The following is a 20,383-nucleotide window of genomic DNA, read 5'->3' on the forward strand; positions in this document are numbered from 1 at the left end:
AGACTCCTCCTTACCAACCCGTATCCTTTCTTCCTCATAATGTGCCGTAATATACATAAAAGGTTGAACTAAGCTTCGCTGGAGGAAGTTTTTAGAAAGGCTTAACATACTATTTCCTTTCAAAGTGTTATGTGCATTCAGATCTACTCCCTGAAGGACGATCCACACTTGTCACAAAACGATTTTATTCCCACTGTGACCTACTTACGAAGTTTCCATCCCTACCCCCAGTTTTCCTTAAAAACGAACGCATTTCAAGAATAATGTCATTCTATTGACAACATATGTATATAGAATGTAGTAAGCTTTCAGGCCAAAAATAGATAAATGAAATGATAAAAAGTGAATATGATGGCACCTTGAATTAGATGACAAAACATTATCTTTAAGTACGCCATGCTGACTGACTCATATTCTGCGCCACTCTAAAATTTGCACAATTTCAAAAAGTGTGTTTAACAAAAGTAACAACTCCGATAAAAATTACAATTACTAATTACCGCGGTTGGCAATAAGGTAGTTGTACGGAACAATGCGTGCTTGCATAGTACAATCGACCGACATCCCCCTACAAAGCCCATTCAATCGGCGGAAACTATGTAAACAATTTTGCAGAAAGTCTTCCGACATCTCGGGCGACCCCGCATCTACAAGAACAGGTAAATTTCCTGGAGGTGTCGAGCGATAAATAATTTGTTTGAGAAGTTTGACTCAGATCGAATGTATTCGTGGGGGGAGTTCTCACGCTTGGGGTACGCAGGAACCGAGTTGGAGGCTTAGAAGCACTAATGGAAAATGTGCTGTTTACGTGCATATTCCGTGATGGATTTACATAGGGAAACGTGCTGGTATCTAGCTATCAATCGTCCTGACGTGGAAATATCAATTTGTAGCGCTTAAAATACCATTACAGCATTGTTTGATGTTAAGCATCATTTATTACCATGTGAATAGTGGGGTAGTGTCTACCAAGGGAGAAGGTAGAAAGTAAGTGTAGGGAGCAACCTTGTTTTAGTTAACACCACAAGTGAGTAGAGTAGCCGCACGTGCACGTCTTTTCTACTACTGTATATAGAAATAACGACCTTAAGCTTCCTTATTAATTGAACATCTGCCAATACAAGTACATCATATACACATATACATAGTGTAGCGAAATTCAAAGCGGAAAGTCAAGTTATACAAAGCGACCATTCTTTGAAACTCAACCAAGGTAAAATTAGATAATCACCAGCAAACATCTCCCTCATCCACAATTCATATAACATTGGTAGGCGGTCGCATTACCATGCTACAGCAAAGATGGAGCTTTTCTAGGCACATAATACAGTCGAATTAAAGTTTCCTGAATTTCCTATAAGAAGTAGTGAGAAATAGGTAAAAGGTTTTTTTGTGGAAAAGGTTTAACTGATGGGCCCATGAAAACTCAAAGAAAAACGACTAGATGCCAAGGCGATTCCAGACCCGGAACTCATTCCACTTATCCACGATGCTGTACACTCCATAGCAAACTGCGTATTTTCTCAACCCGACCAAGATATATCATCAAATCCCTGTACCACCCGAAGACATTACGAAAACGGCAATATGGATACCTTCCGGGTCCTCTGAATTCAATAGGACTGGGTAAAGCGGCGCAAACTTTTCAAAGATTTTATTCCATTTATTTAGATGATGTTTTGATCGCGTCTTCCTATGAGAGCATTTAGAGCGCCTCGGAGGCATTTTTCAACATCTACCGAGGCCCATTCATCATCATCATCAACGGCGCAACAACCGGTTTCCAGTCTAGGCCTGCTTTAAGAAACTCCAGACATCCCGGTTTTCTGCCGAGGTTCACCAACTCGATATCCCTAAGAGCTGTTTGGTGTCCTGACCTACGCCATCGCTCTGCCTCAGACAGAGTCTGCCTCGTTTTCGTTTTCTACCATAGATATTGCCCTTATAGACTTTCCGGGCTGGATCATCCTCATACACACGAATTAAGTGACTCACCCACCGGAACCTATTGAGCCGGATTTTATCCACAACCAGGCGGTTGTGATACCGCTCATAGATTTCGTCGTTATGTAGACTACGGAATCGTTCATCCTCATATAGGGGACCAAAAATTCTTTGAAGGATTCTTCTCTCGAACGCGGTCAAGAGTTCGCAATTCTTCTTTCCAAGAACCCAAGTCTCCGAGGAATACATGAGGAGTGGCAAGATCATTGTCTTGTACAGTAAGAGCTTTCACCCTATGGTGAGACGTTTCGTTTTTGTAAGCTGAAATAGGCTCTGTTGGCTGACAACAACCGTGCGCGAATTTCATTGTCGTAGCTGTTATCGGTTGTGATTTTCGACCCTAGATAGGAGAAATTATCAACGATTTCAAAGTTGTATTCTCCTAACTTTATTCTTCCTGTTTGACCAATGCGGTTTGACGTTGTTCGTTGGTTGGCTTTCGGTGCTGACGTTGCCACCATATATTTGTCCTGCCTTCATTGATGTGCAGCCCAAGATCTGGCGCCACCTGCTCGATCTGGATGAAGGCAGTTTGTACGCCTCGGATCATGCTTCCCATGATGTCGATATCGTCAGCATAGACCAGTAGTTGAGTGGACTCAAAGAGGATCGTACCCCTCGCATTTACATCAGCATCACGGATCACTTTCCCGGGAGGTCAGGTTAAAGAGGACGCATGATGGGGCATCCCCTTGTCATAGATTGTTGTCGAATCGTCTTGAGAGTGATCTTGCTGCTTTTATCTGGCCTCGCACATTGGTCAGTCAGTCAATTTCATCGTGATACCGAATTCCCTCATAGCCATGTATAGCTTCACCCTGGCTATGCTATAATAGGCGACTTTAAAGTCGGACTGGCAGTATTGTCCGTCATCTTTAGTAGGCAGGACCGCCAACTCGCCGATTTTCTGGTTATTCAGTAGTCCATCAAAGTACTCGACCCATCGCTCCAATATACCCATTCGAGCTCCGTCCGTACTTGGCTGTTAAAATCACCCAGAAATCGTTATTCTGTTTTCGTTGGCGGGTTCGTCGTTGTGATATCAATCCCGTCCGAAGCTCCTGTTGTGCCTTCGTAACAAGTTGTTTTCTGTGTAGGGCTGTCAGTCCTACCCAACCCGCAACCTGGAGGAGCAGTTGGTGCAATTTTTTTCGTTTTTAGGTGCGGGAGGCTCGTCTTAATTCTTACCCCGTCTGCAATTTTTCCCAGCGGTCACCTTTGCCTATAAACAAAAGCCCGACAAAGCGCCAACTTCGGCACATCAGATGATTCACTTCCGACATTCCACACATTTCTGGAAAGGATAACTAGTTGCCGACACTCTATCACTTGTTGCAAAGGTCAGGATCCCTGCTTCGATCGATTTCCCGGCAATCGTAGAGGCGTAGAAGGACGACGCAGTTCTTCAGAGCTACAGGAATAACTTCAGATACAAATTTAGGGACTTTCCTATCTTCGACTCTACGTCTACTATATACTGCGAGACCTTAGGCAAGGGAACAAAGCTATATATTTCGATTTCCGTAAAGAAGGATTTCATGGCGGTCACGATCTAGCGTACAAAAACAAGGAAGTCACTGGAAAATATTTGTGAACGTTCATAAAGGACATTAATTTTTGAGCCATACAGTGTATGCCATGCCGTGTAAAACCACAAAACATGTGAGGAAAGAGGTAGGCGTGCTCCCTCGCTCCACCAAGCGCTTTCACACAATCTATCTCGACCTAATTGGAACTTTGCGAGACTCATATGGTCACAGGTATTGCCTCACAGTCTTCGATAGTTTCACGCGGTGGCCTGAGGTGACACCTCTGAAAGACATTTCCGGGCAATCTTGTTCCGAGGCTTTCTGTCTAGAGAAGTAAGCAAAGTCCTCGGCTTTAAACGCCATCGCGTTCCTTCCGCAGCCCAATGAGACGGAAAGACAGCACAGGACACTAAAAGGCGCTAGTATACGGGGAAACCTGAACGAGACTTCTCCACATTAGATCGAACCTTAACACCACCGGATTGTCACGTCTGCTCAAGATCGCAGTGCGGAATCTGAAACCACTACCACCTACAGCGCGACGCCCCCTCTACCATTTTAACCGCAAGGTCGAAGGTATACTCAAGAAGGTTTCCCTGCCCGGCTAAAGCTTTTTTTCTCGCAAGAAATAGCAGCCATTTTGTCTTGCGGCAGCGGTGCTAAAGCATTCAAACGTCTGGTTCCTCACTGGAACCCCTTTAATTTTAGCGGGGAATAGAGTTCAATAGCGGAGCAAACAATTTGCGTAACGAACGCACTCAATTATGAAATGATCGGTTGGCCATGATTCCAAAAAATACTAGTTTTGACAATCAGTCCTTAATTGTTTTTCGCATTATTCCGAAACCTCATTCGCAGCATTTATTTTAACTTTACAAAAGCATCCATTTAAAATAATGTTCACAATAAATAATAAATAAATTAACATTAAAACCTAACTTGTGGGCAACGCCATTTTGACAGCGCCAAAAGATATGCCCAAAGTACTCTGTGCAGGAGAAGACCCATATTGTTGAATGCTCCAGAAAATATGATATTTCCTTTTGTGATCCGTGGAATACTTCATTCTCCCATATCTAAAAAATGTTGAGGAATCCAATTGAAACTGAGATCGTTTTCCAAACGGCTCGATTACATTGATGACATCTCTCGACCATCAAGAACCTTGTCAAAATCACTTCAAATGATAAAATCGATTTGCTCAGGTCTCTGACCATCACACTGATACTATTTGCATTGCCGGGGGGAATTCTGATGGCACTAATCAATTCCTATATTAGCGTAATGTTTTCTCTTCGGGGCGCATTGATAGTACTAAATCAACCATTCCACGTTTGGAATCCTGAAACGCGTGGCAAACTTCTGGTTCTAAAATTAGGCACGAAATGTTTAATGGTACATGATCTATACAATATGATCGATGGGAAAGAATTTAGCATTGAAACTCGCTTAACCCCTATTGGATTAGCATCATCATAATCATCAACAAGAACGCAACAATCGATGCGTGGTCTAAGGGTACCTTTATAAGGAATTCAAGACATCCCGGTTGTTGCGTCGAGGTCCACCACTGTCTGGCATCCTGCCCTATGTCATATTCCATAAGAGACAAGACCTGCAGCATCTACTTTTCTAACATAGGTATTGGTCTTACCAATTGGATTGGATTATCTTCACCCGGATTATGTGTCCCACCCACCGCAACCTATTCAGCCAGATGTTATCCACGGGTAGGATTTCGCAATTTTTCTGTCTCTGAGGAATACATGAGGACTGGCTAAGATCATTGTCTCGTACCGTAAGAACTCTGATTCTATGATGAAGCATTTTGAACAAAATAGTTTTTACCAACAGCAGTAAGCTCTATTGGTTGTCGACAACCGTGCGCGAATTTCGTCATGTTATCAGTTGTGGCCTTCAATCCTAAATAGAACGGTTTCCACGTTCTAGTCACCTATTTTTATTGTTTTCATTTGGGCAGTGCTATTGTTGCTATTGTTTTTATTTTTAGTGCTGACATCACTTTTTCCAAGACCAGGTTAAAAAAACTGTTGGTGATGGTGAAAGGTTTCGAGAGTGATTCTCCTTCTTTTATTTGGTCACACATATTGGTTAAAGTTAGTCTAGTCAGTCTTACAACCTTTGTTGAGATATTGACTTCTTTCAGGGCCGTGTAAATTTTTAGTTTGGTTATATTATCGTCATCATTAGAATTTATCTTGACCATAACTCAGTAAATGGCAACCGTCTGGAACCCTACCTCTAGCAGGAAACGTTTTCTCGTGAACACGAACCGGTCTCTTCTGTTCTACGGCGCGGATGTATGGTCTGACGCTCTCAGCAAGAAGGTGTACCGTAAGCGAATTGCACAAATTCAGAGACGGGGAGATTTGTGGGAAACGTCTGCCTTACGTACTGCCTCAGAGCCTACTATGATGGCGGCGGAGGTGACCCTCCACACGAAAGAGGACTCAAGAGAGGTGGTTGACCGTGGGGACCGTCAACATACAGAATTCTTTCCGGAAAACGAGCCGAGAGGTAGGCACACAGTGCAAGTCATCGGAAACTTAATTCTATGACCAGACAGGAAACGTGATGATAATGATTACTTCTTTGCCCAGTTTCTAAGCAATCGTGGAGGTTCTTAGTTTTACCCGCACAACATCAATAATGCAGGATCCCCTGTGTGTTCTGCAATGTGGTGGTGGATGAATCCAATCAGATGTTTTATTTCTTGAGGAAAATTATATGGCATTCCTCCGCAACTCTATGCAGACGGGACTTCTCTTCTCGGAGAGATGTTGAGGAGCTCTGAAAAATGGAGCTGTGTTACCTATTACATTTTTCTTCCCGCTATAAAAATTAAGATCTACCGCCGGAGGAATCGAATGGCGAGGAGTTCCTCTAACTAACAACCTTCTTCCTCTTCCCTGACTTAAAGGCGACATAGCGCAAGAAGGCTGAATCCAGGAAGCGTAAATGAAGTGGCTGAAGGGGGCATGGCATGTCATTGCGCGGGTGGGGATGAGGTAACTAACTGGCCCGTGGCCCGTGGCCCTTGTGGTTAATGTATTGGTGTGTCGATGTGCCTATGGCGCTTAGATGGTTTTATTGACAAACCATAAACAGCTGTGCAATGCTACATGTTCGCAACCACCTGGCCACACACCACTGCACTGCATCACATACACCGGGCTAACACCAGACTTAATGCGCGGAATTTTTCACGTGAAAAATTCCGTGCATTTACCGTCGGCGGTCGTAGATACGCAATATTTTTACCCATCATACACTTTCGAACAATGCACTAGAGCTTGAATTTCCTATGTTCAGTCTTGTTGGTTTGGCCAAGTTAATGTGTCAAACAACATCAGGCTCAGCAAGATGTTTGATTGGTAGTCTGAGGTTACGGTTGTCGCCCAGTGTATAAACGCATTTACCCACCCCAACCAAAACGAAAATTCTCGCGTTCATTACACACGTTAATACACTTAACTTGGCAAAGGAAGGCGCGAAAATGAGATCCGCACTTCAGTTGGCTTTTTTCATATTGTTCATAACTAGAATAACGTAATAACGCATACTGCTCCTCATATTTCGTCGCCTCGCGTTAATAACTGTCGACTCAGAATTTCTCAAATTTTGAATTCTCCAACCTTGTGGAATATCATAAAGAGAAAAATACACAAAACAACCATGACCATGACGTACCAGCTCGCATTCCAAAAGTTGTTAGATACTGGACCGAGATAGTCTTTTCAGGTACATTCTCATCCCCGCGGACCACAAATAAACTTCAAAATCAACTTTCATAAATGAAGAAATGAAATACGAGGAGAATCCCGCGACTCAGGTATCTACCGTCGCGGCCAAATTCCTCATTATTCACGTATGTCAGCTGTTCTATTCGCCCTTGGGGTATCCATTCAACTCTGGCAACCAAATGATAGCCTCTGGCGAAAAGGTGTGGTTAATTAGGTAAAAGGCAGAACAGCACCTCGTCTATTCTTATTTTAAAGAGTACAATAAAATCCTACAATAAATCTTTCGCCCAATAGACCAGGAAAAGCAACGAATCTACAGCGAGCTGTCATGTAAGCATTAATTATGTTTCATGACAAAAATCTCGTCCTTAATTACAGCACCGTGGATAATATATTACACTCTTCGCTCTGCTGGATTGCGTTCCATTCCTCCCACATAATTAACTCTTATCAGGCAAATGACATCTACACAGCAAAAGAAATTAGTCTACGAAACGTTTGTGCAAATACACTAAACGCTCAACTGGGGAAAACTAGTCGAATCTGAGAAGTAGTTTTTTCCAGCTTTCCATATTGTTTGCCTGAGCATTACAAGTACGTTGACACGCATATTGTGTACATACAATGCATGCTCCACAAAGGAGGAAGGAATGGCACTACTTATCTTCGGGGTTGCGGAATATCAGGTTTCAATTTTTCTCTGAAGCACTCTTCACATCGCGTGTTGGAAGTGAATAACACTTTTCGGTTTTTGATGGATTCCCCTGTTCCATCAATAGAAGTTTGATCGATTCGTGTGGCAAAGTGAAATGATTAATGATAAGAATACAACATGTCATTGGCAAGGCAATAGAAAACATATCGATTAGAGCCGGAACTCACTTCACCAGACAAGCGAATTAAATCGTTCCACTTGAGTGGTCTATTTACTCGCCGGGAGAAGTCATATAATAGGGGTTGCATGGGGTACTCTTTCGGAAAGTTGGATATGTGATGCTTCTTTGCAGAGTGCCCTTTACTTCGCATTGTTTAATGAGCTTCGTGCAAATAGACGTAATGAGATCCAGGACAATAGTCGATAGAACAGAAAATAGTTGAAGTCAAAATTCTAAGGATGCTTGGCTTAGATATCATCTGGCTTCCGCACCCAAAAGAGAGTGATTGTTGATCCACGTGTAATATTCGTTAAAATCCTGCTTTTACCTCAAAATAATTTACAACGCAGAGCGAAAAAAAAGGAAGAAATGAAGTTAATACTACCTTTCCAAAAAGATTTAATTTGAATCAGCTAGACAGGCTAATGTCAAGTACACCTCATATTTAAAACAAGTCGGGAAACCGGAAGCTGGACGCTTCAGGTATGAAAGGTTTTGTGTATTTCTTAGTACGTTGCACGTAATATATATATATTTCGACTGATATTGACATTCATAGTCTTGAATTTTCAAAGAAACAACGACTTTGACGTATTATAACTTAGTTAGCAATAGTGCGATTTCCACCAAACTTGGTAAGATATTATAGCCTACACCATTGCAAAAATTTCGTAGTGCTAGGGTGAACTTAACCATGATTTTGCAGCCAATTACTAAAAATTATACTAATATACTATTATTAACTTTATTTGAACAGATATCGGCATGGAAGGTATTTTGGAGGCCAGGCACCATACAGTGGCAGCCTCTTGATTTTTTCAGATTTTTCGGTTGAGTAGTTTCTGCGAATGACCGCTTAAAGAAATGGTCACTTTCCACCCCCCGCACTCCCCACCTTCCCAACAAATGTCAAAACTAAGACCGGCTTCGAAAAGTACTAATCGAGACCTTTCATTCGATACCCCACATGACTACATTCGGTGAAAAAAATGTGTACACCCCCCTTTTACATGTATGGGGATCCCCCCCCCAAAATTCAACATAGAAGGATATCACTCACTGCATGTCTGCGGGTCCACAGTTCCCACCTTCTCACCAAATTTCGTGTCAATCGGTACAGCCGTTTCTGAGAAAAGTGCTTGTGACAGACAGCCAGACAGACAAACGGACAGACAGACATATATTGAACCGATTTTAATAGGGTTTTGTTTTCCAAACAAAACCTTAAAAAATGTACGCCCCCTTAAATTCGACGTAAAAGGATGTAACCCACTGTATCCGTGCTCACAGTTCCCACCTTTCTGCCGAATTTGGTGTCAATCGCAATAACCGCCTCTGAGAACGTGTGTGTGTGTGACGGACAGCCAGACAGACAGACAGACAAGGGTCGGTGCTTATTAGAAGCATTCGCCCAGTTGCATGTAGTTTTGGCCAACGAAGGCGATGTAAACACTTATCGGAAAGGGGGAACTGGTTCAATTGTAGATCTGACTTTTGTCAGGCCTGCGTTAGCAGGTGATATGTCCTGGCAAGTTAGCGAGGACTTCACATACAGCGACTACCAAGCAATCACCTTTGAACTAAGGACGGAGCCACAAGGCAGGATACCCGCGCCCCGTAAGCCGAAATCCTAAAGAACACCAGAATGGTCTGCCAAAGCGATGGATAAGCAAACATTCATAGATCTGTGGCTAGACTTGCCTAACAAAGCAGGCACCTCCACGGATAGAGTTCTCCATGTCACACAGAGCATCTCTACAACATGTGACGCGTCGATACCTAGGAGGTGCACATTCCCCACTAGAAGACCTAATTATTGGTGGAATAGCGAACTTGCCAGCCTTCGATCGATTTGCCGTAGAGCCAGGCGAACGGGACAGTGGGCAATTGGTAGGATCGATCAAGGGCAAAGGGAGCATACCTATAGGGAAGCTCGTAAGAACCTCAAGCTCGCCATCCAGCGGAGTAAGAGAGAATGTTGGAGCTCTGTTTGGGAACGGACATAAATCCTCCGGGTAGCGCCTATAAAATCGTGACAGGGCGATTCAGAGGCCGATCATCTCCGCAGATCATGTGCCCTATACTCTTGTTGGAAATAATCCAGAGCTTATTTTTCTCACAACAGGGGGTACTGACACCTTCCAGCGCCCCCTGAATGTGACGCCGATTCCACCAGTCACCAGGGACGAGCTGCTGGAGATCTGCATTCGAATAGGCGACAGCAAAGCCCCGGGTCTTGACGGCATACCGAATAAGCTCTCAAACTTACCGTCAAATGTAGACCGGATATGTTCGCGGAGCTGTTCGAAACGTACATGTCCGAGGATATGCATCATGGAAGCGGCAGAAGCTGGTGCTGTTGTCTAAGGCTGCCAAACCTTAAGGGGAACCGTCTTCCTGTAGACCCATATGTCTTCTAGACACTATGGGGAAAATGTTGGAGCGGATTATATATAATGATTACTCCCACTCGTCGAGAGCCAAGGGGGCCTTTCAGATCGACAGTATGGTTTCCGTAAAGCCAGATCAACCATTGATGCCAACAAACTGGTTACTGGCTTGGCCGAAAATGCAATTCACGGAAGGGGTTGTACCAGCAAATATTGTGTGATGGTGACCCTGGACGTGAGGAATGCATTCAACTCAGCCAATTGGAACTTTATACGAAAGTCTCTGGCGACGATCGGTGATCCCACCTACCTCGCCGCCATTATCGATAGCTACTTGAAAGAGGGGACACTCTGGTACAATACCGATAATGGACCCAAGGAGTACGTTGTCTTCGCGGATGTCCCGCAGGGCTCTGTACTGGGCCCATTACTGTGGAACATCATGTATAATGATGCACTTAACCTTCCGATTCCGGAGGAATCACACAGTGGTTACGCCGATGATATAGCACTGGTTGTGCTCGCAAAGCATCTCGAGGATACTGAATTGTACTCAAGCAAAGAAATCAGTGTTATTAAGGCTTGGTTAGGGGGTGCTGGACTGGCACTCGCGGAGGAAAAGACGGAAGCGGTTCTCATCACTAAGCGCTGCAAAAGAAATTACACCTGCATTAGAATCGGGAATCTTATCATCACTTCCAAGCCGGCCATCAAATACTTGAGGGTGATGATAGACGGAGGACTTAATTTTTAGCAGCACATAGAGCATACTTGTAAAAGAGCATCCACCACGAGTATCGCTCTGGCAAGGATGATACCGAACGTAGGAGAACCGCGGCATACTTGCAGGCTGCTCATAGCCAGAGTGGTGAGTTCTATCATGCTGTATATAGTCCCAGTTTGGGGAAAAGCGCTGCAGGTTTTAGGCAATACACATAAACTGAGTACGGTTTACAGAAAAACATCCTTAAGGGTGTGTTCTGCTTGTTGTGTATTACACAAAACCTTAAAAAAAAACGGATTTCATTTCTATGAGCGATACCATGACCGCCAAGTTGTGGCTAAAATCCGGCTCAATAGGTTGTGGTGAGCGGGTCACTTATTCCGTATAGATGTGGATGACGAACGATGACGTATTCCAGGAAGTCAGACAGCTTTTAGGGATATCGAATTGATGGAACTCGACACTAAACCGGGATCTCTGAAGTTCCTTATTAAGGTAGATCTAGACCGGATACCGGTTGTTGCGTCGTTGATGATGCACCAATACTTGTTGCAAGAAAATAAAACTTCCCTTTTTGACGAATAAAACGCAGACAGCCTTATTCAAAGCAGAGGAAGGATGATTTCCAGCAGGTATATAACGGCGCAAAATGTCAAGTATTGCATCTAGGCAAAATATCAGAGGAATTTGATGCAATCAAACCTCAATCACCTCGACTATGTTGATGACTTTTGTTTGCTCTCACCTAGTTATGGGCATTGGCTAGAGAAAGAGGAGGAGGCAAGCGAAATCTGGCTGAAGTTATACACCAACAAAGTTCTCAGCCGGACGAGTGATCGAATACTTCCTTTTTGAGGTTTGATGGAAAACAAAACAAACAAATGGGGGGGTGTAAAATAATTTCTCACCAAGTATAGCGTTGTAGGGTTTTAAATGAAAGGCCTCGATTATTCCTTACGAAACCGATATTATTTTTAACATTAATTGCAAAGGGGAGGAGTGTGAGGTTCAAAAAGGGTCAGTTAAATCAACGACCAGTTCTCAGAAGCTACCCAGCCAAAATATCTGAAAAAGAATATGGTGGTCCATGCTCATGGTACCTAGGCCACAAAATACTCTTCATACCAATGCCGGTTGAAATGAATTTAATAACAGTACATTACCATACATGTAAGTATATTTTTTTTAGAAATTGACTAGGAACCCCCTTAGTTTATCCTAGAGTTACCAACTTTTGCGGTTATAAAGGACTACCAAGTTGGTGGAAATAGCAGTTACTAACAGAGTTATATAGACCAAAGTTGTCACTTTTGTACAAATTTGTGCATTCTAATACTTTGAATGTCAGTATCATACTAAAGTGAATATTCTGACAAACGAAATACATAAACATTACCAGCTAGATACAAATGGAGCAAATGCCCACTTAATATGCTTATAGAGTATAAGCAACCCACAAAACCTTTCAAATTTGAAGCGTTTAGCTTCCCGTTTTCAAGCTTGCTATGTTAATGGCCAGAATTTTGGCGGCATCAAACAATTTGTATATCTAGGTAGTGCTATTTTTTCCGGCGGCTACACGAAACGCGATGTGTTAACAATTCTAAATCCGCTTTCGCTGTTTTCCCCAAAATATCGAAATGCAACTATCGCAACACCAACATCAAAGAGACACTATTCTGTACCAATGGTCTTTCTGGTCTGTTGCAAGTTACACATGGAGAACAGCCATTAATCGGAAGGTCCAAACTTTCACCAACTCATCCCTAGGTGGTATCATCTTAAGTTTTCTGACCCGAGATAAAAACAAATGAAAAACTTGACTATCGTACAGTGCAAATACCCGTGGACGTGTTGATCATAAAACATCATGAAACAGTGAACGAAGAGTGCAAGCTTTTGGGAAAGTCGTGGAGGGGTCTGAAGCACATTGCCAAAAACCGGCAAAGACGGCGAATAGACGTGGTTGACGCGCTCTCACCCACAGTTTATGACAAACATATTAAATAATTTTAAAAAATAAGAGAGGTTGAGTATGAGTATGCGATTGATAAATGAAAGGAAAATAGATCTAGAATGAGATGTAAAAATATTGAAAATGCCCATAGGGTTTAGATATGGTATAGTGGTAACTACCACAGAAATCGATTGAATGGTCGATTTTAAGAAAAAATGTTTAGTGAAAATTTTTCGTACAAATTTTCGAATTAATAATAATAATTAATAATCGTTGGGACAACAATCCATGTTGGATCAGGGCCTTGAAGTGTGTTAGAGCACTTCATTCAAGATCGTAACGGTACACTAGGAGGCAATGTGGTCAGCATTGCGCTCGCCCGAGATTATTACCCTGATTTTACTCAGGTACTCATTCACAGCTGAGTCGACTGGTGTCCGACGTCAAATCATGATACAAATTCCACTGCCACCAGTGAGATTTGAACCGCGACCTTCCGTACGACAGCCTTGTGCTCTAACCACTCAGCTATCCGGACACAAATTTTCGAGTTATTCATGTTTAAACATGTCGCTTTTTCACCGAAAAAATGTGTGGTTTTCAACGGTTTTTCGCAAATAACTCGAAATGAATATTAAGCAGAAACAAAGTAATTAAATAGCTAAAAAAATAATTTTGTTTCATTTTTTCGTAGGTGCAATGCGGACTAAACTATGGCACGTTAAACGTAAATTCGTAAAGTCTAAAAAAAGTTATAATTTTCAAGGTCAAATAACGTAAAATCAGTAACTTTTGGTGGAAATTGACCTGAAGCTTTTTTAAGGTGCTTGAAAAGGCCTTTTAAGTGAGGTATGAAAAGTGGGATAAATAATAACGGAGTTGTGATCAAAATAATATAATTACCTGAATTTTTTATATACTTTTCTCATATAAATTGAAAGTCAGTCGAATCCTTTGAGAAACTACCGAATTTAACTCCTTCCAATAAATTCTGAAAATTTGGTAGATATCGAAAGTTTCGAAACAAAATGTGGTTTGCCCCTATTTCGACTGTATTACCTTCCAGCAAGACAAAACGAGCCTGCATATACATATGTATCTTTGGTGGTCTTCAAAAACTTCAAGATCTTGCCTAGAAAGTTTTCCTGAATCTACCATACAGTTCTGACATTGCACGTTCTTATTCCCTACAAGGAAAATTAAAGTGTTCGCAAGGGAATTTAGAGGACAATGTAGTTTGTTTGCCCAAAACCCGGAGTTTATCGACTGCTCATACGGCAGAATCCGCCACCGTTTTATCACCGGCTTTTACCTAAGCTGGGTAGATATATGTATATTCTCGACCGGCCAGACTCTTTCCACCTCCTTTTTAACTAGCATTCGGGCCTTCTTTAGCAGAACTAAATTGTCGGTGTAGAGTGCTTGAATCTTATATAATAGGGCCATACACTATCAAACAAATTGCGCAACGCAGGCTGTTGCGCAATAATTTGCTAATGTATGGGCATATTGTGCTTCGTTCGGCAATATTTTTCAGCCGACCGCTGAAATATAATTTTCAGGTGGGGGGTGGAAAGGAGAAAAAGGAACTCGATGCGCCCATCGCCCTTACAAAGTTATGGCCAGTCAAAGTGGGGTTTCTTTTACATCAGCACGACCAAGTTGAATTTTCAAGGTTAACCCGCGAGGAGGGCGGATTGGGGAGAAAGGTTTTCTTTTGCTAACCTCGTTAAAGGACAGCGGCAGCCATCATCCCTTTAAACGATAAGGTTTAGTTTTGAGCCCTATTTCTGCTGTGATAGAGGATGTCCTCTCTCTCAAATTCCCTCCGTCTAATGGGGGGTATTTTTATATTATCATGGTAAAATTGAGTTTGCCAACCATGTCCCCGGACAGTAAGAGTGTAAAGAGCATATATAGAAGGAAAGAAATATTCCTCCTTTCCATTTCTCTTAAAGTTACAGCACCTCGAAAAAGGGCTAGTTTCGAATCATAAATAAGCTGTTAGAGTAAATATCGCCCCAATGTGGAAGGGAGGCTAGAGAGGACTCCACCCCATTACCCTCCTACCCCTCCCGATAACAATGCAGATAGATGCAATACCCTTTTAATGGCATGTTACTCATACCGTTTCCAACTTCTAACTAATGTTTGAACAAAATTTCACTAAGTGTATGGGAAATGCAACGTTACGCATCGCCCGTTGCGCAATTTGTTTGACAGTGTATGGGCCCTATAAGAGTAAGCAATTAAGTTTATAACTGCAAGCAAGTGAAGACAGACTGCCGTGTAGGTTCAAGAAGCAAGTATCTTTCTAGCAGTGGGATTCGGCAGCCCGGCACGAGGCCGGCGCGTTACACTTCCACTTCCTTCTGTTTCCGACCCCCACAGCGTGAGGACGTAGTCTATTAGTCGAGCAGTGCACATAATTGTTTAGTTCGCTTCCCCTTCTTACCCGCAATAGCGGGTGTCTTCCCTGCGGTGTTTGCGATTTTAATCAATAAAATAAAAAAAAAATAAGTCAGAATCCCTCTATATTTTTATTATCAATTTGGCCAAGTCGACCAAAGATTGAGTTCAAGTTCAGTTAAACCAAGGGCTCGGAGTAGGTTTCCTAATCAGCCACAAAATAAAACCTGCGAACAAACGGTCATGCCTATACAGAGAAAACTGCAGGCTCGAAGAGGAACACCTGCTGCGAGACATTTGACCCTCGAAGTCTGCCCCAAGTATGATATCAAAACTATACTTGCAGATTTCAAAAGTCAAGAAAGCGGTTCACAAATATTCATGGGCCTCTTAAGACGGGACCACTTGCAACCAACTTAACTACATATTGATTGAACGCCGCCACCTCTCAGCTTTGATAAATGTCAAAACATACAGGGGAGGGGGAAATATAGACTCGGATCATTATCTCGTTGGCATTGTGCTCCTAGCTTGAATTATAATACCGCCTAGAATCCCTTCTGACAACCAGATGAGAATAAAGGTGGTGGAAATGAAGCATCAAGAAATGAACTTTACAACCACCTAAAGAACGTCATTATTAAAACCGCCAGAAACATACTTGACTCCGCAAAAAAAAGTCGGAACGACTGATTCGACGATGAATGTAAGCTAGCAACAACAAACAAAATATCGACGAGCTGACTGGCAACGAGACATTATCTGTCCCATACACAAAAAAGAGGATATCCAGGAGTGTATCAATTATAGATGCCTCACATTGCTGAGTTTCATCTATAAAATGTTCTCCGCTATCTTGCTCATACACCCAGAACATGATCCGCCTATACCAAAAAGACTGCAATCCAGGCAAATCAGCAACAGATCAGACTTTCCCTCTGCAGCAAGCGACGGAAAAACTGTTGGAATATGGTCATCAGTTGGAACATCTTTTCATCGATTTCAAGGTCTATGATAACATAGCCAGGATAAAACTTTACACGACCATGAGAGAATTCGGTATCCTGACGAAATTGATAAGACTGATTAAGTCGATCCTGACCAATATGCAAGACCAGATAAAAGTAGCAGGTTCACTCTCGAGACCATTCAATATCAAAAACAGTCTAAGACAAGGAAAAGCCGTATCATACGTCCTCTTTAACCTGAAACTGGAAAAAGTGATCCGTGATGCAGATGTTAATACACGAGGCACCATCCTCTTGAAGTCCACCCAACTACTGGCCTGCTGCTGTTGACGTTATTAACATTATGGGAATAACAACTCGAAATTTACAGTCTACCTTCATCCAGATCGAGTAGGCGCCGCAACAAATCACAACCAATAACAGCTATGATAATGAAATCCACGCAGTCAACAGTCTCTTTCAGCTTACAAAAACTGTTCCACACGAAACGTCTCACCATAGGATCAAAACTCTTAGTGTACAAAACAATTATCTTGCCAGTCTTTACCTATTCCTCAGAGACCTAGGTTCTCAGCAAGAAAAATTGCGAACTCTTGGCCGCATTCGAGGAAAGAATCCTCCGAAGAATTTTTAGACCCCCACATTTGGATAGATGGTTCCGTATCCTCTATAACCATAAACATTATGAGGGAAACCACGATCCGCTGGCTGTGGGTAAAATCCGACTCAGCAGGTTGCGATGGGCGGGGTACCTGACCCAGCCCAAAAAGTCTATAAAGGCAGTATCTATGGTAGAAAAAGAAGATGTGGCAGATCCTGCCTGAGATGGAGCGTTGGCGTAGGCGAGGACATCAAACAGCTTTTGGGGATATCGAAGTAGTGGACTTCGGCGCAAAACCGGGGATGCCTAAAGTTCCTTTTTAAAGGAGGCCTAGACTAGACACCGCTTGTTGCGCCGTTGATGATCATGAATACAACATTAATTTTCACATTGTTTAGAACACAATCTCCCTAGTACTGCTATTTTTTGAAAGAATTATAGTTTCTCTAGCTAACGCAACCATATTCCCAATCGCACATCCATATTTTAGATAGCTTCTCATTAATATCTGAATATTTATTTTCAGATAACAGAACTGATGTCAACAGTAATGGTAATGCATTTAGCCAGCACAGATAACGCGGTCACATCGAAAAAGATACTTTGCATAGTTGGTATCGCACTCCTGCACATAGCCGCGAGCAGTTTCGACCAGTTCATCATGAATGTGATTCGAGGTGAAGGATACGCGCACCAGGTTGTGAGAGATTTAGGATTTATGATACCCGACATGCTGCAGCTTATCATACCCATTTGGCTGTTCCGTCAAGCCCGCCGTGAATGCTATACAACAAAGCCCTTTCATCGTGATCGCAATCTACACAAGGATATTGTTACAATGTTATTTTTTGTATTTGTACTATTCGCGATATGTTCAATACTTTGAATGTTTCATACAGAGGAATTGATGTGCCCTAATGGATATCCTCTATGGCACTATATGATAATAACTTCCAAGTAAAAATTGGATAAAGCAGGTGGTATATATAAATAGCCGTGTTTTGATCGGTTTGTTTAGAGGTAACTGTGTGATGTCGTCGATAATAATTGTATTGATACCGCCATGCATCTGTTTTATTCTTTTTCGCTGTAAGGACATATGGAGAGAAATTCCAACTTTCCAAAACTGCATATCATAAATCCCACCAATTATACAAGAACTCTTTTCGGAATATGGAACTCAAGCGGACATGAACTTCAGTGAACCTATGTTACTGCTTTCAAGAAGGATCCAGAAAACAAAACATAAAGAGCGACCTGAAGCTATCAGTTCCAGAGATATCTTATTTTTCATCGGAAAAACCACCAAACATGCATCCATATCTGCTAAGTTGGGAATTCCTCCATTTTACGAGTTTTTAATATTCATAACAAAATAGCATGAGCGGTACGGCGAAAATATTGTTAAAATTATGCAATTTAAATTATATTAATTTATAAAGTTTGTAGTGGGAACTTTGTTGAATTGAATCCAACGTCAAAGCCTTCTTCCATCTGACATTGAATCTTTTGGTCAACGCGGATGCTTTCGCGAATTATCGAATTTTCATTCTTCCATTATTTTTATTTGATAGTTACTTATCTTTATTAAATAGAACATAAAAATGAATTTAAATGAAATTAATCCAATAAGTAGTGCCCATGAAAGTTAGAAGTAGTGTAGACATATCATTCCAATTATTTCCATTTTATAAAAATTTTTTTGTACCTAAGCGGAAGTGTATCAAAAAATAATCAAATTTGATTTCAACTCGAAAAAATGAAACAAAAAAGTTTTCCCAAATATTAATTACTAATCTACGCACAATATATTAGTTAATTCCTACTTCCCCTTTTTGGCCGTCCAACGGAAGGTTCACACCAGTTCTGCTTTTTCTGTTTTTATCCATACCTACCCTACCCCAAAATAGTGTGGCTTGCAATGCAAATCTTGTCATATTCTTATTAACTACATGTCAACGTCCCACGACCCCGACTTTAGTTTGGGAAGAGAAGAAAGAAGCAAAGCTGTAGAGAGAAAATCCGGCCCCGGGGTGAAAATAAAGTGGAAAAACGGTGAAAATTATATGATGCGAGGTGATTATTATGGCGACCCCACATTACCCCTCTTTTCGTTGAAATCCCTATTCCGGGCCATGATGAAACTCCGAGCCCGGGGAAATACCTCCTTTTCGACCCCTTTCCCGCATGTCTAAGCAGAAGTGTTTATGGGCCGGCACACAAAGATGGATAGTATGAAACGTTCCCTTGACAAAAGCCGATAATTTCACCGAATAATTGAATACGTCAAACTTTGTGCCAACGAAACATAATTTGCAGCAAACTTGTATGCCATTTGTAATCATATCAGTAACTATTCCTACAATCAGGGACACCATGATTGAACGTCGCCCTAAACACCATGGTCTTATCGGGCCAAATTATCTAAAGACCAATAAACAAATTTTGATTCGCCAAAATAAAGTAAAAATTTTACCTTATCGAAATTGAATCTGAAGTAGTCTAAGATTCGCACCTTAAAAAAATCTTTTCGTTTTTTTCGGAGAAACTTTCAATTTTTTCTCCGTCAAAGAAGCTTTCAATCTAACGCATTTCAATGCTCTTTGAGGTGTAGGCCTGCCTTAATAAGCAACTCCAGACATCCCGGTTTTGCCCCGAGGTTCACCAATTCGATATCCCTAAAAGCGGTCTGGCGTCCTGACCTACACCAACGTTCCCTCTCAGACAGGATCTGCTTCGTTTTTTTCTATCATAGATATTGCCCTTACAGACTTTTCAGGCTGGATCATCCTCATACGGATTAGACCCGCCCACCGTAACCTGTTGAACCGGATTTTATCCAAAACCAGGAGGTCGTGGTATCGCTCCCAGATTTAATCATTAAAGAGGCTACGGAATCGTTCATCTTCACGTAGGGGCCAAAAAATCTTCGAAGGATGCTTCTCTCGACAAGAATTCGCAATTTTTCTTGCTAAGAACCCAAGTCTCCGAGGAATACATGATTACTGGCAAGATCATTACCTTGTACAGTAAGAGCTTTGACCCTGTGATGAGACGTTTCGAGCGAAACAGTTTTTGTAAGCTGAAATAGACTCTGTTGGTTGCTAACAACCGTGCGCGGATTTCATCATCGTAGCTGTTATCGAGTGTGATTTTCGACCC

General features: G+C 42.0%; 1 protein-coding gene across 1 annotated transcript in view; it reads left to right on the forward strand.

The window, feature by feature from the left end:
- LOC119650368 overlaps window positions 1–19,841 on the forward strand; it is a 62,507-nt gene extending 42,666 nt beyond the window's left edge. Inside the window, exon 3 of the mRNA XM_038053081.1 lies at window positions 17,748–19,841. Coding sequence (XP_037909009.1) covers window positions 17,748–18,107 — 360 coding nt within the window. The 3' untranslated portion in view covers window positions 18,108–19,841. The remainder of the gene's footprint in view (window positions 1–17,747) is intronic.
- Window positions 19,842–20,383: the final 542 nt, after the last annotated feature.

Source organism: Hermetia illucens, chromosome 2 (assembly GCF_905115235.1).
Source record: "Hermetia illucens chromosome 2, iHerIll2.2.curated.20191125, whole genome shotgun sequence".
In the NCBI taxonomy this organism is placed as follows: Eukaryota; Metazoa; Arthropoda; class Insecta; order Diptera; family Stratiomyidae; genus Hermetia; species Hermetia illucens.